The sequence below is a fragment of the Abrus precatorius genome, unplaced genomic scaffold, assembly GCF_003935025.1.
Source record: "Abrus precatorius isolate BTA unplaced genomic scaffold, Abrus_2018 Scaffold3, whole genome shotgun sequence".
Taxonomy (NCBI): Eukaryota; Viridiplantae; Streptophyta; class Magnoliopsida; order Fabales; family Fabaceae; genus Abrus; species Abrus precatorius.
The window spans coordinates 1935732-1959522 of NW_020874373.1; the positions used below are offsets into that span (position 1 = coordinate 1935732).

The following is a 23791-nucleotide window of genomic DNA, read 5'->3' on the forward strand; positions in this document are numbered from 1 at the left end:
TGTATCTAAATAAGAATGTTTTATAATAAATGCAAATATTTATAAAATTTTAGTGTTTAGTAGTTTATCTTTTGCGTTTATTATTATTCTTTCTATTTCAAACTAATTGATATTTAAATTTTTATAATAAAAAAATACTTTATTTAGTAAACAAATATTTTTGCTGGTAACGGTAAATTTTTTTAATTAAAACGTCACTGAGTTTTTAAAGTAAAATGAATAGAACAGAAACAACTTGAATATAAAAATTTTGATACTTGATGATGATGATACGTGGCTACTTCAAACTCCTCGTTCTTCCCTCACAAGCCAGAGAGGCCAACGCGACATTATACTCAGGCTTTCATTAACACAAACTAAGCTAACATAACGTATTTTTAAACTTAATCCAATGTATAAATTACAAAGCATAGGCAGTGTCTCACAAAATAAAGTTTAAAAACAAAGGTTTACCAAAAAAAGAAAGTTAAAAACAAAGAAAACAAGGTAAAACTAAAAAGCGGTTTGTGTGTGTTTGATGCATAAAAAAAGAAGGGAAAAAGCTGAACTTGAATTCAATATTTCAATTGGCAATTAAGCAGATAAAGAAAAGGAGGAAATGCTCCTCAAACTCAAAGAAAAGAATCACTGTTTCTAAAACGGATTGTTGTAGTCTATGATGAATAATCATTTTCTTTCATTGCCATTACTCCCATTTGCACCTCTCTAATCTCCGCAAACAACTAACTACACACCCACACACATACACACTCTCTCTCTCGCAAACACAAACACACACTCTCTCTCTCTGCCATTCCCTTGATCGCTGGAACGCATCTCCGACCAATTAACCGTCGCCATTCCGGTGATTCACCACTCTGATCCTTACGGAACTCGATACTACGCCTTTGTATTCTCAGATCCGTCTTCGTTCTAGTTGTGATGCGAAAATCGGGGGAGGAGGAGAAGCGTCCATGGAATAGGAAGATCCTACTTCCGAATTCGTTAGCTTAGGGTTAGGGTTTGCAAAATCGTTCTCCAAACATGTTTAAGAGAATCATGAAGGGAGGGCAAAAGAAGCCCTCCAAGTCCGAAACAGATGCCTCCGCCTTCGGCTACGGTCCACCGGCCAACAACGCCCCCGTCACTACGGCGGTGACTGTGCCTCCGCCTTCGGGGACCATAGAACTGCTCCCTCTCTTCCGCGACGTGGCCGTTTCCGAGCGCCAGAACCTCTTCCTCCGGAAGCTTCAGGTATGCTGCCACGTGTTGGATTTCTCCGACACGCTGAAATCGGTTCGGGAGAAGGAAATCAAGAGGCAAACGCTGATGGAGTTGGTGGATTTCATTCAATCGGGTTCGGGGAAGATAACGGAGACTTGCCAGGAAGAGATGATCAAAATGGTGTCGGTGAACATTTTCCGGTGCTTGCCGCCGGCGTCGCACGAGAACACCGGCCAAGAACCCACCGATCCGGAGGAGGAAGAAACATGCTTGGACCCCTCGTGGCCACACTTGCAGCTCGTGTATGAGCTTCTTCTCAGATACGTGGTTTCTTCAGATACTGATACCAAGGTTGCTAAACGGTATATCGATCACTCTTTTGTGCTGAAATTGCTTGATTTGTTTGATTCTGAGGACCCCCGAGAGCGTGAGTATTTGAAAACCATATTGCATCGTGTGTATGGAAAATTCATGGTTCATCGCCCGTTTATTAGGAAAGCCATTAACAATATCTTTTATCGGTTTATATATGAGACGGAGAGGCATAGTGGTATTGGGGAGCTTCTGGAGATTCTTGGCAGCATTATTAATGGGTTTGCATTGCCAATGAAGGAGGAGCATAAGTTGTTTCTTGTGAGGGCGCTTTTGCCTCTGCATAAACCGAAGTCCATTGCTGTCTACCATCAGCAGTTATCATATTGTATTGCTCAGTTTGTTGAGAAGGATTACAAGCTTGCGGATACTGTTATTAGGGGTTTGTTGAAGTATTGGCCTGTCACCAATTGCCAGAAGGAGGTTCTCTTCCTTGGAGAATTGGAGGAGGTGCTCGAGGCCACGCAAGCTGCAGAATTCCAACGCTGTATGGTCCCTCTTTTTAGACAGGTTGCCCGCTGCCTCAATAGTTCTCACTTCCAGGTTCGTGGAAAAATGTTTTACATGATGTTTTGTAGAGTTTATGCAAGTTTTTTTTTTTTCCCTCATATATCCTCTCCTTTGGGTAATTAGTTTATAGTTTTGCAATTCTTCTTGTTGAATTGTTTCGTTCTTTATGAAGATACATCTAAACTAGGCCCGGATATGATATAATAAACTACGGGTAATATAAGGTTCAGCTGCCTAGTTAGTAGTTACTAGTTAGTAAAGTTTAACTGGTTCATCCTTTAGGTCCCAAACTCTACTGTGATTGTATTGAATCTATGTTTTCCTCTAGTATTGTGGATAGTTCAGTTGTAGTTTTGCAATTTTCATCTTAGTGATGTGTTTGTTGATGGGGAAAAGTAAAATAAAAAATAAAAAAATCTATAAAGCTATCTATCTGACTTAATTGGCTTCTACTCTAACATGCAGAAATGCAAAATAACGATTCACATGCATATATTTTTCTCTCATACAGGGGTTATAAATGGATTTTTGTTCTTCTTGAAAGCTTAGTGTTGAACTGGAAAGGTTAACTGAATTGAAGTTCAATTGATGACCATTAATTAACTTCTTACTTTATGAAATTTGTAAGTGTATGTTATATCTTTTAAACATTGAAAAAATCTCATAGTAGTGGTTAATGGCTTACGTTGCAATTCCAGTAAAATTTCTGTTCAATAACTGTAATAGTGAAGTTTGTGGTTTGAGTTGTGCCATATTTAAGAAATCTTTAGTTATAGATTTGTTTCTTTCTTAACCTTACCAGCATTGTTTTTTTTTTTTTTTTTTTCTCTGTTGAGGTGCATGCTATGATATTTTCAAAAATGGCAGCGAAATTGAATTTTACGTTCAGCAGAACTGTTCATATTTTTAGGGTTCACATTTTCCCACCCAATTTATTGGGTCACATGCAATGTCTGTTGTGATCTTTGAAATTGAACACATTCCCCTATAATTGAACATGATCATTTGCAGTGTGATAGCTAATGTCCAAATCAGGGGTTAACATTGATGAAGTGGGACTCACATACAAGTCATATGACCAATCGGATGGGGGAAAAACTCTTAATGAACTTGTTTTCTGGGAAGTTATCATTGGCTTCTCCATTGCATTGTTGTCTACGACCTCTATTTCTTCCTCCAGGAAGAAATGGAAAATATTTCAATAGAGCATAATCTGTATGAATAAGCTGCTAGCATCACCTAACATCTTCCTTTCTAGTCTCTACAAGCTCACCCATAAAATACCTATATATACCTTTCGATTTTAGAAAGTCTGATATATGATGTGGCTGAGCTTTCAATATATCTGGATATAATGGTTGCCGGTTTGGCACAAATCATTGGAAGTTAATATGCTATCACTTCACCCAGTTTGTTTTTTATTACTAGGTGGTTATGAGCACTCATTTTCTTCATTACCATGTGCTATGTGTGGTTTTCTTTGCGTATCTTTGCTGGGGTTGACAAAGAGTTTGTCTAAGAGATGGTTTTAATCTATAATTAATTATGTGTGTTGTTGAATATTGCTTAAACAGAATAATTACGTACCCCTTGATAACAATTTCAATGTGTCGTTTTTATCATTTATGCCTGGTTAAACAAAAGTAGAGTTATTTGGAAGCTCATTCATGACTCCGTATCTCCAGTCAAGTTAACCCTTTCAATTCATCTTTTCCTCCATTTGTTCTCAACAAGGTACTGATAGTTGTAATCTTTTATTTATCAACCATGGTTTTCATTCTAATAACTTGTACTGAATTTTAAAACTATTATCTCTTGGTTTCTTATAAACTCTTGGTTGGCAGTATTATTTTTTGCTTAAATGAAAACAACTTCTACTTTAACTTTGCCCTTCACAGCCAACTTAAAATTCTCAACATTTTGAAAACATCCTTGAATTTTGGTAACTCCCAATAATTCCACTTAGTTTCAAATCGTAACTTGAATTCAATTATCCAAACCTTTGAATCACAAAATTGAGAAAATTTTTACCTAGGGGTACACTTAATTAAACTCCTTCATACCCTACCTCAATTGACCTTCTTTCCTTTCTTTATTTCCTTCAATTTTTTAGTGAATGGAAGTTTAAGTTGGTTAATTGCAAAAATTACTGCCCCTGATTTATATTATTATGCTTTTGAATTTAAAACTTTAGTGTGTGTCTGTTCAAAACTCTTACATTGTATTTCAATTTAACCTCTTGGCGCTCTTCTCTTTTTCATTGAGTTCATTAGGCTTCAGTATCAGCTTATATGTGCTTATGCGCAGATAAGTATTTTTATATCGTTGCATCCTTTCTTGCAGTTCAATAGTAATTGATGTAGAATTGTCTCTTTAAAAATAAATTAGATTCTAGAAGTTTGTGTATAATTTTTTTACTGACATGGTTAGTAATAAGGTTTGTGCAATTTAAGTTTGCATCAGGGCTGAACATTTGTTCGTTTAAGACATTAAATTGTTCTTATTTTATAAAATACAGAATATATTAGAAAATTAAATGAAGGGAGAAACCTATGAGCCTCTTTACTTTGAAAAAATGTTCTGTTTTCGTTTTTTGTTTCATTTTTAATTACCAAAATGCCATCTGTTTTGATTTTGGTTTTTTCAAAGATTTATATAGGGGGTAGTAAAATTCTTTTTGTTGTTTTCTATACAAAATCTTTGAAAACAAGAAATAAAGTGTAATGATGATATATGTACTTGTTTGGAAATTTGTGTGGAAATGGAAATTACATGTACTTTACCAAGGAGTAGTCTTTGTGTCAAATTCTGCATAGACGAAACATTTTCATTGCACGTGTCAAATTTCATTTTTCATTAAAGTGAATTGGTACTTTTTGTTAGATTGTTTGATGTCCACATGATGCTCAATGGGGAAGAATTTATTGGATAGCATTTATTGGTACTACTGCTTGGCAATAATCAAAATACAAGCAAGTTAGCAGAAAACCATGATGTGTTAACTATTAGAAACTTCTTTTTAGTTCCCTTCAATGCTCTTATTTCATTTTTGGACACAAGAGTTAGGTGGTTCTTTGTAAAAATGAAGACCGGGAGGGAGGAGTTGAATTGATTTTCCCCTTTAAAGATTCCAAAGCTCAGTATTACTCGATTCCTTCCTATTTCCAGCTTTACCAAATGTGGTCTTGGTCATTAATGATTATTTGAGCTTAAGCTTGTCAGATGGGGAAAACTTGAAGGTTTACATGGTCTTGACCCCACGAACATCTAGTGGTTGTGGAAATGAAAATAGTGTATATGTGTCGTGATAGGTGTTTCTCTGCTTAAGGATATTTAAGTTGATTCTCATATAATTCTTTCATTAAGGTGTTTTCTATTTATTTTTTATGGTCTGCTGTCATTGTAGTTCTAAGTTATTACTGGATTCAAGATCTTCTACAGTTTTTTACTTTGAACTGATTCTGTGATTATCCTTTGCAAATCTTATCTTTCACATTTCATAATCAAAATACTGTGGACTGAGAATCCTGATCGCTTGGAATGGTCTTTTATTTATGTTTTAAATATATTGCATTATAGTTCTTGTTATATTGATGTAATTAGTTTTAAATCATCCTTCAGAAGTCTATGCTTAGGCACACTTTGCGTGCAGGTTGCAGAACGAGCACTCTTTTTATGGAATAATGAGCACATTGTCAGCTTAATCGCCCAAAACAGGACTGTAGTATTGCCGATAATATTTGAAGCAATGGAGAAGAATATCCAGAGTCATTGGAACCAGGCTGTTCATGGGCTAACTGTGAACGTTCGGAAAATGTTTATAGAAATGGACGCTGAATTGTTTGAAGAGTGCCAGAGGCAGTATGCAGAAAGAGAGGCTAAAGCAAAAGAAATAGAAGAGCAGCGGGAATTGAATTGGAAGAGACTGGCAGATGCGGCTGCACAGAATGGGGCAGATATGGTGACGGCTTAGCCAAATTACTTTACTGCCCTAACTGGGAATGTGAATTGGATAGGTGAAGGATTGTACGTGCTCCTCGCCATTTTGGTGCCATTGTTTATTGGTTTCTTTCTTTCCCGCTTAATTTCTTTTTCCTCTCTATTTTCTCATTTGGATAATCAGCGATTAATGTAACTTAAAAATGTATTGGACGTTGTTAGCAATGTCTGCAGATTAAGAATGTTTTGTGAAACACTTTCTTGTATTTTTTGCCCCCTACAGAGAGAAATACGGAAAATTTCTTTTCCTCTTGGAAACACACTCTAGTACCTTGTGTTTGTGGTGCAAGAAATACGGAAAATGTAGTCTTGTTTTTCCTTTCCTTTTCTTTTCCAAATTGCACCACATAAATGTGAATTAGTTGTGCTTATACTTTATGATTTAGTTGAGTGTAAGTAATACTATGAACCAGTCTTTTTAAGATACTAGTTAATAAAAACAAAAAAAGTTTGTCCACAGGGGAAATCTCCATTGTCGTGGAATGTTTATTATCTTCTATGATTGCTATTGTGCCTCAAATTATTTTCTTATGGTTCGTTCTCTTTTTTCAATATACATGTTTTGCTTGAATTATAGACAATTTTATGGTGTAAAAGGGCTGGTGATTTAGTTATTCGGTGTCCTGTTTACTTGGCTTTGTCTTTCTTTTATTAAAATATGAAAGACCAAGATGACACGTTTTTTACTTTTAGGAGCGTGGTCATACCATAAACCATCGTTACTACTTTTGATCAATCATCGTTTCTAGATTTAAAGAAATGTTACGGGAATTAAAAAAAAAAAAATTGATGGAAAGGGAAAAGGTAAAAATAAAAAAGTAAATAGTTGTAATAGATGTTGCATAAAGATATGCGATGGATTTTATTTACGTACATATCATTACTATTATAAATTTTATTTGGTAATTGTGATCCCTTTCAGATTCAGTTATGGCACGAGTAGAAAATTGTGGTGGTAACTCTTTGGTTGGTGAAACGACAAGCCGTTTATTGGGTTGAGGCAAGCTTTTGTTTTTGTTTTCATAAACAGATAAAATGAAAAAGAATTTAAGGACTTGACCAAAATGAAAAATAATAAGTAAGGACAAAAATCCAATATCTGTGTTCGTGAGAGCTTCATTTATCGTATCGTGTCTGTTATTGCTAAGAGTGCAGCAGCAGCAGCAGCAGCAGCAGCAGCAGCAGAGTAACAATACGCATAGCATAGATACGAAGATGTCGAAAAAAGGAGGAGGCGCTTCGTTTCCAAAGGATGTGCCATGGAGAGCATCGTCTTCTTCAGCAAAGCCAGTCCCCAAAATTCATCACTCTCCTCTCCTCCGCATTTCCCACACACCCTTTTCCGATTACGCCATCTCCGTCATGAGGGTCTCTCTCTCTCTCTCTCTCTCTCTTGCTGTTTGCTTTTCGCTTTTCATCGTTTCATTCTGCAGTGTTTCATTAACCTTTTTATTTTATTTTTGGGGTGGAATTATTGATTGGGGTTTCTCAGCATCCGGACCCTATAGGGAGTGGATTGGGTGATGAGGCCATAGTGGAAGCAGCTGGTCCTGACTGCATCGTACCTGGCCAAATTATGCCCCTCAAACTACTTGGCCTTCAGGTTCTCTTCTTTCTCTCTTCATTTTTAATCAATTAACTGCTTTTTGGCCTCTTATCGCATTCATTCTTCCCTTTTTATTTTATCACTAACTGTTAGAGTCTTTAGGAACCACATTCTAACCTTTTAGGAGGATTTTGCATCAATCCTTTTAAAAAGGACTTCAAAACAAATTCAAATAACAATGTTTCAGTGAAACTGTGCATTGTGTTTTTTTTTTTTGTTTTCGAGGGTGCTTATTGAATGGAAGCTCTGATTGATTGATGGGTAATGCTAGAAAACGATTGAGCAAGCTTCACGGCTGCCAAGTGAGAATATCTTGATTGTGAATTGGAAGTTCTGGCTTTTTACATTTAAAACTGATTTTAGCATGTCTCTATTAATGTTGAACGAACGTGCATAATTTCCAAAGCAATATCAATTATTAATAGTAAATGAGATGTGAATCCCTTTGTGATGATGTCAATGATAGTGAAAAACATCGCTGCAGGCAAAAGTCAGTTTCAGTAGTTTATGAAACAGACCTCTGAAAACCAATGAGAAAGACTGAATGATGCACACTCACATGATTGAACCTTGCCTCAAAACTCGACTGATTTTTACTAACAATGTATTAACATTTGGAGACACGTCTAAGAAGTTTTAAGCTCCAAAATGCAATCCATTGGAAATATTTTTTTACTCAAAATAGCCACGCGCTTAATGCTCTTCTATGAGTTCTTGAAGTCATTACTGATTTGGTTAATAGGAGTAGGAGAGAGTTTAACTGTTGGGTGTTTATTTTTGCGTACATGTTGTTCTTTTGACGCTCTGTTTTAAACTGAGTTCCCCCAAACAACTGAGCAACAAGAATGGGCGATGGCCCTCACCTCATGAGCTACAATCACAATATTAATAACATCAACGCATACACCTCAGAAATTTGGAACTCCCTGCACAAATTCTTGCCATATATCCTCTCAAATGCTGTATGGCGTTTGCTCCACTTGTGGCATATTCTTCTACATCTGTTTGTATCAATCTTAGTTTTTTGTTTTTTTTTCACGTCTTCAATTTTTTTATGATATTGATACCAATTTCAGTATTTTGAAATGAACATATTTATCTGTTATTTAGGGTTAGAATGTTTGAATATTTTTCCAAATCCTAATTTACAACTACCTTTGTCTTTGAAAACATATCCTTGCATGACAATTCATCTCTTTAATATACTAATTCCCACTGCTCTCCATTTTAACTTGTTTATCAAAAGCTCTCCCAGTAATAACATGAAGAACAGGAAAAGTAGGCTCTTGCTTGAAATCTTTCTATGAAACCAGAATGCTTCTCTTCCATTTCTTTCCAAAGTAACCGATTTTAACAAACATCAGTGAAAGACATAATGTGTTATGGAGTAGTAACCTAGTCTAAAATTATTAATCCGTCTTTGTATGTGCATGCCAAAATTCTATTTCCTGCATTTTATATTATTCAAAATATTATTGTGACCTGAATTTGGACTGAATTTAATATTTTTTGATTTAACTGTTATTGGCTTTAGATAGTGTGTGCAGGCTCACATTCATGCGATTAAGTCTTGTGTAATGTGCATTTATCAAACATTTTCTTACGCACTAAATGGGAGAGAGGCAAAGGAAGGATCTTTGCCCCATTTTATAATTTAAATGTGCTGGGTTCATCAATGCCGAGCTTTCCTTCTATTAAATTGTGTTTACAAATTCTCTAATATGTATGCTTTCTCTTTTGCTATAATACTATTTAGAAAGATTATGTTATGGCCAAGAAATATCATTTTACAATTTTCTTCTCATCTTCTTGTTTGGACAGGTCTGGCCCATCAGTGTTGACCTGAAGTTTTTGGAACCCGTTGGGCGAGAACTTAAGTTGCTTGGAAAGGTAACGGCCATTTTATAATTTTCATTTATGCAAGTGAAAAAATTGGCACATTTTGAAGTTGATCTTGATGAGTTCTTTGCGTTTGATACTGAGTTACTTGCATATTTGTTATGATGTACTACATTTAATCCAATATATATGTGCATTAATTTGCAAGGAGAATCCGGAAAATGTTATTAATAGCCATATATATGTACCCTTCTGAAAATTGAGATGAGTGATTTGTATTAATTGCACCATGTGATAACTACATTAATCATTTTTAAATATCTGCTCGAACATAACTGCAGTGTGTTTTATAAATACTGCCTTCATGTCAGAAAGATCAATATTGTTGCAGTGGGTTGAATTCTAAATTACAATGTTGCTATATAGTATAAGCATGATAATGTGAAAAGTCAGTTTCACATGTCTGTTAACTGTTGTATTGTGAGAACATTGCCTAATGTTTTGCTCATAAACCCATACTTACGTTGCAATTTTTGTCTTTTTTCCTGGAAATGCTTAGAATTGGTTTAAGCACTTTGTTAGTGCTTCTAATGAACCAGTCGAACCGAAGATACATACAAGTTACCTTGACCGTCTCAGTTGCTTATGCTCAGATTCATTTATCTTTCTGGATACTCGTATTTAATAATTAAAATTTGCCCTGGATATTTACACGTATGTATGAATATTAAAGGTGATATGTTGACGTGAAACATGCAATTCTAAATATGCAATGAGCTGTCATAATTAATAAAGCAGTTGTTTTTCTGCATGCAGTTCATGGATGACGCAGTTGAACTTATGAACAAATCATTCATAGAGCGTTGATATCATAGCCATTGCGAAAAGCTGAATTTTGAAGGGAGGATGAGAAGCCAAGCCGAGCCTCTGTAACATTAGTTCATTTTGTATCTAGAGAATACAATGCGATGTATGAATATGAGATAGCTTCGTTTTGTATATTCACAATTTTCTTCCTCTCCTCCCTTTCCTTCCATTTATACCAAATAAAGAAAACTATATTATCATCGAAAATCCCTTTTTTATTTCTTGTCCCAAATGCTATGGCGCAGATTGCATTACTTTAAAAAGACTACTAAGGAAGTCAAATAAAATCACGACAGTTAATAAGAAGAAAAATATATACAGTCTTAAGGGTGGCAGATCCTTGAATAGACTTTTGATTCCAATTAAGGGAAGAAACGAAACAGCGTCTAACGTTACATTGCAGACGCATGGTTATAGAATAACCGTCAAGGGTATCGCATAACAAGAGAAGAAGAAGCACAACAACAGAAGAAAAGAAGAAGACACATCGAGTCTCTCACTGTCGGACATGTCGTCGGTGTATTCCGGTCCGGATTCTGCCACGTCATCACCGGGTCCTCTACTCCACATTCCCAAGTTGTTGTCTCGGGCAACACCCAGAACGCCGGCGGACATGGTGAGAAGAGCGATGCGATCGGCGGATTTGGGTTCCACGCTATATGCCTTCTCGTACTTAACTTCAAGACCCTCTCCCGAAGCCACGAAGAAAGCACCGTTGACCATGACGTCACCCTCTGACCTCCAGTTCCATCCCTTCCACTTCGACTGTTCCGTCTCCACTCTCTTCGTTACCTCTTTGGCGAAGGGATTGGTGGGTGCGGTGTAGCGGTTTCCCTGGCTGTTGATGGTGGGTTCGCCGCTGCCGCCGATGGCGTACATTTCCCACTGCGTGAAGTCGTTGTTGACGACGTGGATGTAACCTCTCCGGCAGCGGGGCATTCTCTGGACGAGTTTTTGGCCGAAGTGGTTGAAGGCGATGGTGACTTGCATGCCGGAGTCAGGGAGGTAGTCGTCGCTGTGGCCGAGGAGCATGACTTCGTTGTGGTGGGAGAAGAAGTTGTTTGATATGGTTATTCCGGTGGACCCCATTACGGCGTCTATGAGTCCGTCTTTGCAGCGTGATAGGGTGCAGTGGTCGATCCATAAGTCTTTGGATCCGAATATGGATATTCCGTCACCGTCTGACTCTGTTCTGTACCCGTAGTGCTCTGGGCTCGATCGAACGTTTGTGTTCCCTGTACGTGCAACCACCATATTCTCATTTCCAAAACGACTCACTATCATTTTATATTAATTTAATTTTATACAATTTTTTTCTTTTTTTCGAAAACATCCTTTCATAAACTTTTAACTTAAAAGGCGTAGCCTTTAAATTTAAATTTAATAGCAAAACCCACGAACTTGAGGTAAAAAATAGGCTAGGAAGTTACCCTGTTTTGGCACTCAATAGTCAATAGTATTATTGTAAGAAAGATAAGCAATTATAACAATACTTTTTCTATTTCTACACTCATTTATTGTTACACAAATTTATGTAAATTTTTTATTATTATATAGTTATAAGAGAAAAAAATTTATTTTAAACAAAAATTAACTAAAAAAGTGATAATATATATACAGGTGGAGTAATAGACACACTTTACTTGTTTTTAAAACAAATTTTTCAATTGCATAGTCTTTTAAAAAGTTAAAGCAACTTTAACAAATTGATTAATTTACATGGCAACTATTTAGATTAAAAAAATAAAACTAGACCAATTACGTTTGAAGAGTATGTTTAAAGGAGTGTGTAACATATTTTTGAAAAAATATACTAATTTTTACTTAAAAGTTTTACCTTACGTCTTTTTTCCTCTTTATCTCGTTCCATTTCATTATCTCGAAAATTTTAAGCGAGAATAGCATATTTTTTTTTTATCACAAATCAGTATCCTACCTCTGAAAAAAAAAAAGGGTTTTGATTTAATTATTTAAGATAATTTACTTTTTTAAAAGTTATTTTAAAGATTAGAAAAATCAATCTCAAAAACACTGTTTAAACTCTACAAAAACTCCACAAAACAAGCACTACTTTTTCACTATTCACAGGAAAACAAAAACAGTGGCAACCTTGCAATGTGGCTGTCAGTCACTATCCTCATTGACAACATAGAAAAGAACTAACCTGAGGGATGACAATGGTGGATGTGAATATTATGTATGATGACATTGCTTATATACTGCAAAGTAATGCAACCTCCACCCACAATGTGCACATCGGCACCACGCCCATCAATGGTCTTATAGCTGTTAAAAATCAACTCCTGAGACAGCTTAATCATCATGTTACTGGGAAACACGATCCACAGTGGCTCGTCCTGTATCACAGCATATCTTAGCGTCCCAGGTTTGGGGTTAACTACATCATCATCCGAAGAATCTGTAACAACGTAAAATTCACCACCTTTCCCTCCCTTCGCATATTGACCAAACCCAATGGCACAATCAGCTAATCTCTGTCTGTTATTAGGCCAATCTGGGTCACATTTCCAACAATCATCAATTGGGTTCCCCGTTAGGCACGAAGATTCATCTTCCTCTGACACTCCTAGCATTTCCCTTCTTGCAATTGAAGCATTAACCTTCCTACACAACAGAACGGGTCATTCCAATTCCAACTTAAAACTAGTACCGGATCCAACATAGATCTACCCTTTTCCCTCTAAATTCATGTAATGTAGGTAATTTAGCTAATCAACAAAACTTATCTGTAGGTTCTCCACATAAAACTCAAATTTTGATTGAGAAAGAGTACCAACAGCAACCTAGAAACTTCACTTAAGTTTTGTCCTTAACTAAACTACATTGAGAAGTATGTATGAGAGAATGAAGAGAGTAGAGTATATCACGTACCTGTGAACTTCATGGGCAACTGCTTCGGGGTCTGGGTGTGTTCCTGGAAGAGTTAGGTTGAGCATTGCTGTTGCAAGTGGTGAAAATGAACTGAGAACTGAGATTAGCAAAATGCAGGTTGCTTGGAGCATGGTTGATGAAGTGAAGAACGGTGAGTGCTGAGTTAGCGGTACTTTTTTGGTTGCTGAATGCTCACAGTTTCACTCACTTAATTACTGTGGCATGGCATGGCAGGTTGTGCAGAAGTGTTAGCTAGTGTGGGGTTAGGTGAATTAATAAGCATAGAAAGTGAAAGCTTACAATGATAACGAACGAGGTTGGGTGTGAACAGAAGAAACAGAGAACAATCCCTGTGTACATATATTATACAGGGTCACTGGTATTTTACTACCATGTTGGGGGGTGCTGAATAATAATGATTGTTGAGAAATTCTTTTGAATAATTTAATGATTGAAAAAGGAAAAACAAAAAAAAAAAAAAGGGAGAGAAGGAGATTGTCAAGGAATCCTCCTGCTCTCGAGGAAATGGTCTCTTAATTTTGTTTGCGGGACAGACAGACACTGTCACTGTTGCAAATAAGGTTACGCAGGCCCTATCATTCAATATTTACCATCATACTCTCTGTCGAAATTTAAAATTTTAATTAATTTTATACTATTTAATATAATTATTTTCAAAAAAATTATTTTATTTTATTTATTTTTCAATAAATTTTGTTATTTTTGAGATATAATATTAACAACGTTATATAACTTCTAAAATAAAAAAGAGAAAATTTAACGAATTTTCAAAATTCAAGTTTCTTTCTATAAATTATGTTTTAGAGATTTACCATATGAACTTAAATCATTAACTAATGTCATTAAATATTCATAAAAAATTCAATTATCTTTAAGTGATTTTTTTTACAATAAATATCATGAAGAGCATATTAAGAAATCAAGTTTATTTTTATAAAATTATTAAGAACATTATATGAAATAATTTAGTTATTTTTGTTTATATTTAATACCCAAAAAAGTATAACTCAATTTCTATCTCTCTTTCTAAACTACAAGATCTACATATATGAAATAATTTTTGAGATATTACTCAGTTCATAATTAATCTTCCTAAGCCGAAGAATTGTTAGTGTGTTTAATTTTTTTTCCTATATAATATATGATTAGAAATTAAGTGTATGTCTAATTTTAGAGGAATGTTAATAATATAATCCTTTTATTATAATTTTAATTATTTATTAAATTTTATTAAAAATTACAAATATACAAGAGAGAAACATTAATTTAAGAGTGAGAAAGAGTAGAACTCATTATTTTTTAACTAATTATTAAGAATGTGTTTGTAAAAATAAAAAAATGTATTTTTTAAATATTTTTCTTAATCTTATAGTGAAATAATATAAAGATCACTTTTGCATTGAATTAATTAAATTTGTATTAAAATAAAATTATTCTCGATCCAACATGCACTAAATTAGTTTATTTTAGAGACTGTGCTTATTAGTATTGATAACCAATTATAGTGGAATTTTTTAAGAAGTAGATATGTTATTAGTAAAAGCACACTATTGTGAGTTTGATTTTACATTTTCGAGGCCTCAAAATATAATTTGCATGAAAAGGGATCACTTGTAACTTATTTTGAAATTATAATCTGTGAAAAAAATTAGTGAAGCGTGAAATAATGAATGCAGAGAAGAAGGAAAAGGCAAAAGGGTAGGTAGGGTAAGGAACGTTCTTGCAGAGGATGAAGTAGGCTTTTGACTTTTGGACCTAAGCATACATATCAGCACCAATCACGACATTTTCTCATCGTTCCTTAAAATCTAAAGCCTGTAACAATGCGCCGATTCCGAATGCAGACAACAAAGCTGAAAATTAATTATCAAACGTTAGTGTTTTGTCTTAAATAAACTATTTTAATCGATTGAATAATAGAATGTTATGTCTTGAAATATTTTAATTATAATGACGCTATAATGTCAAGAAATTTTTTTAAAACGAGTTATTTTGATTATATATTTGAGTATTAAAATCGATGCTATAATACTACAGATACTTGCACACGCATATATCACACATGCCATCTAATCTAATGATTAATTTCTCAGCAGTTCATGCTGCTTATTCGTGGCCACTATAGTCTAAGGGTGAGAGGATGGAACTCATTCTATCACTAGCATGAGCTGAAGGAAGGTCATATAAATGTACAATCAAATTATTAGCTACCGAAATATATGGTCATAAGATGTCATGCAGTTGAAAAAATAATAAACACTACTGAAGAGCCAGAAGTTAATTCATGGTGTGATAATAGAATTTGTCAAACGTGATGAAATTTAATGCATGGTGGGGAGCTAGTTCAGTGTGTTAACTTTCATGGATTAGTAGTAATATTGAGAGCAGCACTGGCAAAATGGCAAAAATTTGATCGATTGTGGTGGTTCTCCATGTAGTATTGAAAAGCACTTGGTATCTTGAGTCCTAATCATAATAAATTAATGGTATAGTATGTATTATCTAGTTCGTATTCAACTAATTAAGTCTCTTGTAACTACGAAATTTAAGGTGCAAGGATCTCTTGTCACCTAGTTTTTAATGTTTAGTTTTGGCTATTTTAGAGAAACAACTTTTTTCAGCTTTGTAAAAGAATTTTAGAAGAGAAAAAAAAATTTCTTAAATAAAAGCTGCTCCCAAATATTCTCTCCCCTTTCTATGCTATAGACAGCAGCTTCATGCAAATTAAAAAATTGTTGTTTTTGCAATTTTTTTGCCATTAGCATGTTGCTATATATAGGCTATGGTCTAGATGTAATTAACCTTGTGAAATACTCTGTCATTGTTTAACTTGAAGCATATCGATAACGTAATTTACGGAGTTTTATACTACATGATATCATAATTAAGCCAAGACGCATGAAACTAAGAGAAAACTTTGGCCCTTTAATTTTCACGTTAAGCTTTCCGAATCAACCCGTTGTTATGATTGGCGCACCAAATATCAACGTCCTTTTGTTTATCCTTTTTCATTTAAAAATGCCAATAGCTTAAATCGATTGAACAAAAGTCTTAAAAATACCTTGAAAAACATTGTTTCCATTATTCTGACACACGTTTAGAATATTTCGTTTCTGAAAATTTTCGCCCTCGGCCATTTTTATTTTGTTTTTTCAATTTACAACATACGAAAACGTTCTAAAGTAATTAAGCAAGAATTGCTAATACTATACCATGTCTGTGAGAAATGGAACGAAACCACCGTTTGACATGTTTCAAACACTGATTTTTACCCAAAAATCGATTAAAATAATTAGAAGAAAAGTGACAGATCGATTAATAATGTGGGATATTTTAACATCAATTTTTATCAAGTTTCTTTAAAAATCACAAAAAAAAATGAAATTTTTTAGAAAAGGAAACTCAGGCTTGGAGCGTGGTTCCTTTCGAAACCCGGTCCCATGGCTCTGTTTTATATATATAACGTAAACGTTATGTATATAGGAAAAATATGTATAAATACGTATGATAGAATATAAAAGTACAATATTATGTGTTTAAAATAATGGTACAGAAAATGGAACCCCCAAATCAATCGAGGATAACACGGAGGCACATTAATTCATGTCCTACGTCAAACGTTTGATAGCACACACTATCTATTCAATATTTTCTTTTCATGAACATTGTGGCCCCAACACTAAAAGAAAAAGGTCACAAGGGATCAGAAAAGGAAATTGTAAGTAGTAACTATGATATAAAAATCTATAAATGAACTAAACAGTAACGATACAGTTGCTTTTAAGGCATTGTCCTTGTAGATAATATTTATTCATCGTCTATTAGATGATCATCACTTGAACCCCGCATTTGTGTGGGTTTCGGTAGTTTGCATGTTAGGAAAGGACCCCCTAAGATACAAAGTTGAGTAAAATCATCAATATCTGCTGCATATTCCGTTCATATATATATATATATATTCTTTTCGTCTCTAACATGTAAAGTAGAAAAACACCAACATATATGCTACCCTCTTTAGTCTTTGCCTTACCTGAAATGTGGGCCTACCCCACTTACTAAATTTCAAAGTGGAACCATTTTCTTCCATGACCAAAAATTGATGTGTCATGGTGTTGACAATTTGGTCGCTACATGTATAGAATCATAGAATCGGATAAGAGTGAACTTCTTAATCAAGCACTCTACACTTAACTCCTTTTTATTTAAAGCGGTACTCTTATTTCATTTTGGATATGCCTATCTACCCTTTTGGTTATAAAAGATTTGTCTAATTATTATATAACAAAGGCTTTTGTATTCCAATTTATATTGTCGTGATGCGTAGATAATAAACATGTAACGCTCGCTCAATGATTTAGTGCATGTATGTCATTTCAATATTTAAGGATGGTGTCTGATTGTTATATAATTGAGCATGGCTCCGCTGGAATTGTAAATCCTTTTTTGAACGTACGTTAGGGTAAACAGTAAACGTAGAAATAGTAATTAAAATTAATTGAAAATTTATAAATTAAAATTACCTTTTAGACAACAAAGTTAATAAATAATTTATATTATTTATTTCTATCTTCCTTCTGCCTACATTAAAAAATTGGGATATAAAATTATATAATCCAATACAAGAGAAATAGTAAGAGTCTATTTGTACTCAATTGAAAAATATTAGCGTAGAACGTGCATTGGAAGCACATAAACGTAATTTTGCATACATTTTCAAACAGGCTTTAAATAGTTATCACTTTTGTTCATTTTTTTTCTTCTTAAACCAGTTCTCAATCATCTTTTGATTCATTGCATACACAGTGAGGGGATGCAGGACCTTGGTTCTTAATACGCTAATCCATGATGTAAAAATGGTATACAAAATTTGGCTGTAAATAACATAATTGCAAATGAGGTGAGATGAACATGCAAAGCACTGCTACACTGCCACTATTATGTGCACCTTTTGGACTGTTCTTATGAAGTGGACTCCATGGACTGTATCCCTAATTTCAGCCAGGTAGGGTCACCCAACATTGTCATCCACAAACAACCTAATGAATAATGATTATCGTATCTCTTACATCTTATTTTTTTGAAAAAATTTATTATATTATATATTCTTAATATAATATTTTTTAGTAAACATTATTTTTAATTATTTAAATTCAACTTTAAAATTGACCTAAATTTTTTTATCTCATTTCTATATTTTCATCTTTCTTTTTTTTTTTTTTACCTTCTATACTTAAAAATGAAATGTACGTTCATTCAATCCTATTATAATGACATGCATGGTGACAAATCCACATGTCCTTTAATTTGGTGTTGGTGGCTTCGCCCTTTTGTTTTTGTAGTATATTTTTCAACCAAAAAAGAAAAACAGTTTATCCTTGAAATGCTAAACAAGTCAATTATATCTGTCAGGTTTTGCTTAATTTTGATTCGTTGTGTTAAAAACTAATAATATTTATCCGTGTGATATATAAGTAATTGATGTTATATCGTCAAAGATTATAAATATAAATAAAATCATTTTTAATTGATGATATAATATGAAGAATATTTATGTATAAAGAATTCATATAAAATCTATTTTTCTTACAATTTTTAGAATTCATAATTTATAACCTACCTAGACTTTATATTAACGTTTTTTTTTTTGTATTTTATCCATATATCATTAAACTAAAATATATTTTTTAAATAAAAATAAAATTATATTGAATAAATTTTTTAATTTTAATATTTTTAAAAATATTATAATAATTAATATTTGATATATTAAATATAAAGAAATTATAAAGATTTTTTAGTCATGAATGACAATATAAAAATTAAAATTAAAGAGTAAATTTAGATTGAATTAAAAAATATTAAAAAAATTATGTGATGTAATTAAATATTAATAATTCTCAATTAAAGAAGTTCACTTCAGTTAACTTTACATATGTATTATATAATATTTCATTATTTTAACTAGATTATATGATTTTTTTTATTTATGTTCTAAATTTATTAATATGTTAATTACATACAAGCATATAAGGTATACTTTAATATTTTTATTATCAAAATTTAAATTGAGCAATTTCATCATTTTTAAATACATCACCATACAGAATAGAATGTAAAAATTAATAATTTTACATAAGTTACATTCATAAATATAAGTTAAAAAACATATATTTTATTTAAAAATAATATTATGACTTACACAAAATATAAAAAATTATTTTATTTTTAGAAGTTAAAACTAACAAATATACATTAAAGATAGATAGGATGCAAATTAATACAAAGGTTTAATCTTTGCCTTTGGATTGTAGAGTTGTATCTCGCGCTGATTTAGGGGCTGCAGTGGCCTTGCATTCCTTTTTGCATACTGTGCCAAAGTACATAATACAAGTCAATTAATTGAAGATAAAGTTCAACAAAAATTTCGATAAATATTTGGCTTTTATCTTTTTAAAATGCTAGGTTAAGTTTTTCTTCCAAAAGAAAATTGATTTAAATTTTATAAAGCGAGAAATTTATTTTAATTAATAAAATTTATAATTATTAATAAAAATTAAAAATTATAATTAAATAATATTCAGTTATAATAAAATATGTAATTGTTTAAATATTAACAATTAATTTTTTTCTAAATATAATTCCTCGTTTTATTCTCTGGATTTTATAGACTATACAAGAATTATCTAATGAAACAGTGCTTACATATTTAAGTACGGATTCCTTAAGCAACTTCACTTGTTTCCTTGAAACAGTGCTTATCTAATGAAAAATCAATGAAAGATACATATTAATTCAGAGGTAATCATAATCTAATGAAAAATCAGTTAAGGATTCCCTCTCTCTCTCTCTCTCTCCCCCTCCCTCCCTATATGTATATAAAAACTGAAAAAGTACATAACATATTATATATACATATACCTTCTTATTAATGGTCCAAACGACACCTTCAGTGCAAGGAGGTGTAGTGAGTGATCCCATGTACCTGTAGTACATCTTGCCCCCCATCTTAATTTCTGAGGGATCAATCACCCCAATGTTTTTCTCTTCATTCTCTTCAGGAATGTCCATTATGTATTTTCCCAACTGAAATGTTTAAATATTCTTATCAGATTAGTAGCTATATTTCTTCTTTATTCTTCTTTATTCTTCTTTATTACTTACTCGTAAATATACATTATTGTACGTACCTTAGAGAGAAATGGATCAGCCGAACCATATTTGTACAGAAGACCAACAACAGTAGTCTCGTTTGTTCCATCAGGCTGTGGACTAACATGAACCATATGCAATTCCAAGTCATACCTAATTATATATATCAAAGTCCAAATTTTAGAACTTGCATGCAGACCGTGAAACAACATATATCAACTACAACACTCTAGTTTGTTGTTACATTATTATTTGAGGTAGTTAATTATACTTTTGGCTAAAATATGATCATTCCTTCATCATAAAAGTCGATTTCTCCGTCATATAATTGTTTCTAAAAGATCAATAAAAGATGAAGTTTTTGACTGCTTATGATTGAGAATAAGAAAGAAAAATATGGTTCTAATGAAAGCAAATTAACCTGCGGCCGTTAATGGTGTGTTCGGAAGGCCAGTGCCAGTGGCATTGTTGGAGGGAGAAATGTGTTCCATTGATGTCTATTGAGCCAGCATCCCCTTCCCAGTTCACCTGTAACCATTACATTTATATATTATACACACACACTGGGATTCATCAAAGGCAATAACCATGCTTGACAATTGTGCATGAATTACAAGAATTAAATGGGAGTGTGATAGAGCACATTAATTTGTACCTACCGCAATATCACGACCCCTATTCAATACATTAACATGTTGGGGCTTATAGCTTCTCTTTAGCTCCCCTAACTTGGGGATCACTTTTACTCTGTGATTGCACAAATCAATTGGAGATTGCATTTCCCCTTTTTCACATACTTCCCATTCCTCTTTGAGATCACCCCAGTGTTCGGGTCCATATTTACTCTTTTCATTGTACCCATACCCTGCACAAATATACTTAGATCAATGTACGCCTTTGTGTTTCTTTGAACATCTTAACACGCAAAATAGTCTTTTGGAAAATGCTGTGATTAGGAAAGAAGTAAAACGTACTAATTGAAATGAAAAATATTTATCATATAACAAGATTGAACTCATTCAATATCTGTTTTAAGAAATAAAAAATATTTAATTATGAGATATTCTGTTCAGTACGAAACTCTATCCCGAAAATCGCACGAAATAAACATGACAACATTAAATAGGATAAAAACAGAAATTATGGTTGACATAAAAAGATTAGAAAAAACAATACATTAATAAGAAACTGCTCTTTCGTATCAAATACACGAATTATTTTCGTAACAAATAGTGTTTTTGTTTAACTTTTTAACTAGTATCTTTCCCATATTTTTTAGTAATAAAATTTTAGGTATTCCTTAAATTGTATTTAAGAGCATTTTTGGTACTTTGATTCTCATTGTTAATATACTTTGTTTTTTACTGTGTTAAAAGAATGTCACAAGGCATTATTAGTTTTATCATTGATATTTCATTTTATTAGGAAAAAAAAAATTTTACTGGCAGAAGAAGCTGTTCCGATTCAATATGATAATATATTAAAGTCAAAACGATATTATAATAATATTAGTATGGAAAAAAAAAGAAAAAGATTTCACATATATCAGTGATTTCCTTAAGTAAGGGACCATTAGCATGTTTTGAATAATATTTTTTAAGAGCGATAGTTTCATTTACAGTAGTTCATTTTCGTTTTTTTAATATTAATGTTAAGAATTAAAGTAAACAAAATTTCAGTAAAGTCAGAATCAAAATTATAAACACAAGCCATAACAGGAGTTAATGAAAGAGTTTAGTCTTTAAAATTTTTGAACGAACGTACATTTATGCGGACTAAAAGTCTAAAACTAACATGAGAAAAATTGAGGCAGAGAGAAGACTACAATACCGAGATCATCAAGAGCTCTGGTTAATGTGGAAAAAAATAGGATGAATATTAGCAAAATTGTTGAAACATGGCTCTGACTCTGCATGTTTCAGATCAAAAGATTGGTCTTTGTAGGCAGAATGTCAGGAGCCGCAGAGATTATTAGTCCTTGAATACGATGGTGGAGAGATTCCTTGCAAGTTCTAAGGTTTTTATACATCATTTCCAATTATGTAAGTGCTCGTGGATTTGGTCAGGAGGAATTTAATTAAGGGGAAACTTTCTTTGAACTGTTCTTTCTATGATTGTCACGTCACCACCATTTTATCTCTGAATGGTTTTATTAATATCAATTTTTAAGGTTAAGTGTAGGTATATAAAAATTTAAAAAAAATATTAAAAAGTTATTTACTATATTTTTGTTCTTTTTATATAATAATATTTTTAATAAAATTTCTTATTTTAATTAATTGCTTAAAATTGGTCTTAAGGATTCATAACATTTTTCTATCTTCAAATAGTATTTTTCCTTTCCTTTTTCAAATTATCTTCTCTGTCTTTCTGTGGTTGTAAATTGCACGTTTTGAATAGAAACAAAATGATTTTTTTTAATCTTTTTATTGGCAGATATAATATATTGATTATGTTCCCAGACGGATAAAAAAGTGTTCATACAGTTCTATTTTCTTTTTAGTTTGCCCAGTTTAATGTTTAAACTTGTGGAAAGATTGACAGAGAGGAAGTGTGAAAAAATTAAAATAGAAATTGGGAATGTTTTGGTCTTTCAAAGGATTTTATTATGCGTGTCTTTATTAGTTCCCTGCGTGGACATGGTCATTACTGTCTCAAGAGGCAGGTTAGCAATTTTGAATTCGATTCATTGCATACAAAATGAGTAAGAAAAAATAAAATTAGGAAACACAGGTGATGTAATGTATGGATAAAATTAATTAAGTTAATGAACAAATAACTGCGGAAGGTGATATACAAGATGAAGGTATCATCAAATAGTTTAATACGGGCAAAATTATATTAAATTGGTATTGGTGAAGAGATGCTATTGTCCATATATTAGATAACTTTAGAACAAGTCAATATATATTAATGGTTTTGCTAACATTAATCTCTAAAACTAATTATAAATACCTTAAAATAATAATTTTTTACAAAAAATTATTTTATATATTTGTATATTTTTAATGTAATAAATATATTTTTAATAAAATTATACTACTTTTAAATATTTAAAATCAATTTTAAGAACTGATGTTGATATTTTATGTAAACTAATTATATGAACAAATTGCTGGTTCTACTAGACAAAAGCGTTTGCTGGGACATCACCAACTGGGGTAGAAGCTATCCACCTTCTGGAAATTCAACCACTTATAGTAATAAGAAAAATTCTCATGACGGTAATGAGCAAGCATGAAAGGGAAATCTATGATTACATCTCCATCAAACTATTTGAGAGCTTAGCTTGATTTATTGCTGAAATTACGTCACCTTTTAGTTCTACACTTT

The 23791-nt window shown here is 32.7% G+C and overlaps 4 protein-coding genes across 6 annotated transcripts; 2 read left to right on the forward strand and 2 right to left on the reverse strand.

Moving 5' to 3' along the window:
• Positions 1-550: 550 nt before the first annotated feature.
• On the forward strand, positions 551-6541 carry LOC113861339 (serine/threonine protein phosphatase 2A 57 kDa regulatory subunit B' beta isoform-like). The gene is made up of 2 exons (XM_027494098.1): positions 551-2118; positions 5738-6541. Exons 1-2 carry the CDS (start codon positions 1024-1026, stop codon positions 6056-6058), a joined length of 1416 nt encoding a protein of 471 aa, XP_027349899.1. The 5' UTR covers positions 551-1023; the 3' UTR covers positions 6059-6541.
• Positions 6542-7159: 618 nt separating this feature from the next.
• On the forward strand, positions 7160-10598 carry LOC113862447. 3 transcript variants are annotated; one of them, XR_003504455.1, is made up of 5 exons: positions 7160-7452; positions 7577-7687; positions 9512-9580; positions 9847-9919; positions 10346-10589. XR_003504455.1 is itself a non-coding variant. In XM_027495533.1 (4 exons), exons 1-4 carry the CDS (start codon positions 7300-7302, stop codon positions 10394-10396), a joined length of 384 nt encoding a protein of 127 aa, XP_027351334.1. In that variant the 5' UTR covers positions 7160-7299; the 3' UTR covers positions 10397-10598. The 3 variants fall into 3 exon arrangements, 2 of the variants coding, with proteins under 2 accessions (XP_027351334.1, XP_027351333.1); XM_027495533.1 differs by lacking the exon at positions 9847-9919 and having other exon boundaries at positions 10346-10598; XM_027495532.1 differs by lacking the exon at positions 9847-9919 and having other exon boundaries at positions 10328-10589.
• A 209-nt stretch (positions 10599-10807) lies between these two features.
• On the reverse strand, positions 10808-13419 carry LOC113860828 (probable pectate lyase 12). Its single transcript, XM_027493349.1, has 3 exons — positions 13289-13419; positions 12561-13021; positions 10808-11631 (listed from the first exon to the last, which is right to left on the reverse strand). Exons 1-3 carry the CDS (start codon positions 13417-13419, stop codon positions 10808-10810), a joined length of 1416 nt encoding a protein of 471 aa, XP_027349150.1.
• Positions 13420-19583: 6164 nt separating this feature from the next.
• On the reverse strand, positions 19584-22087 carry LOC113860831 (alpha carbonic anhydrase 7-like). The gene is made up of 7 exons (XM_027493355.1): positions 22078-22087; positions 21118-21323; positions 20880-20986; positions 20497-20611; positions 20228-20392; positions 20012-20068; positions 19584-19676 (listed from the first exon to the last, which is right to left on the reverse strand). The coding sequence occupies exons 1-7, from the start codon at positions 22085-22087 to the stop codon at positions 19584-19586; spliced, it is 753 nt and encodes a 250-aa protein (XP_027349156.1).
• Positions 22088-23791: the final 1704 nt, after the last annotated feature.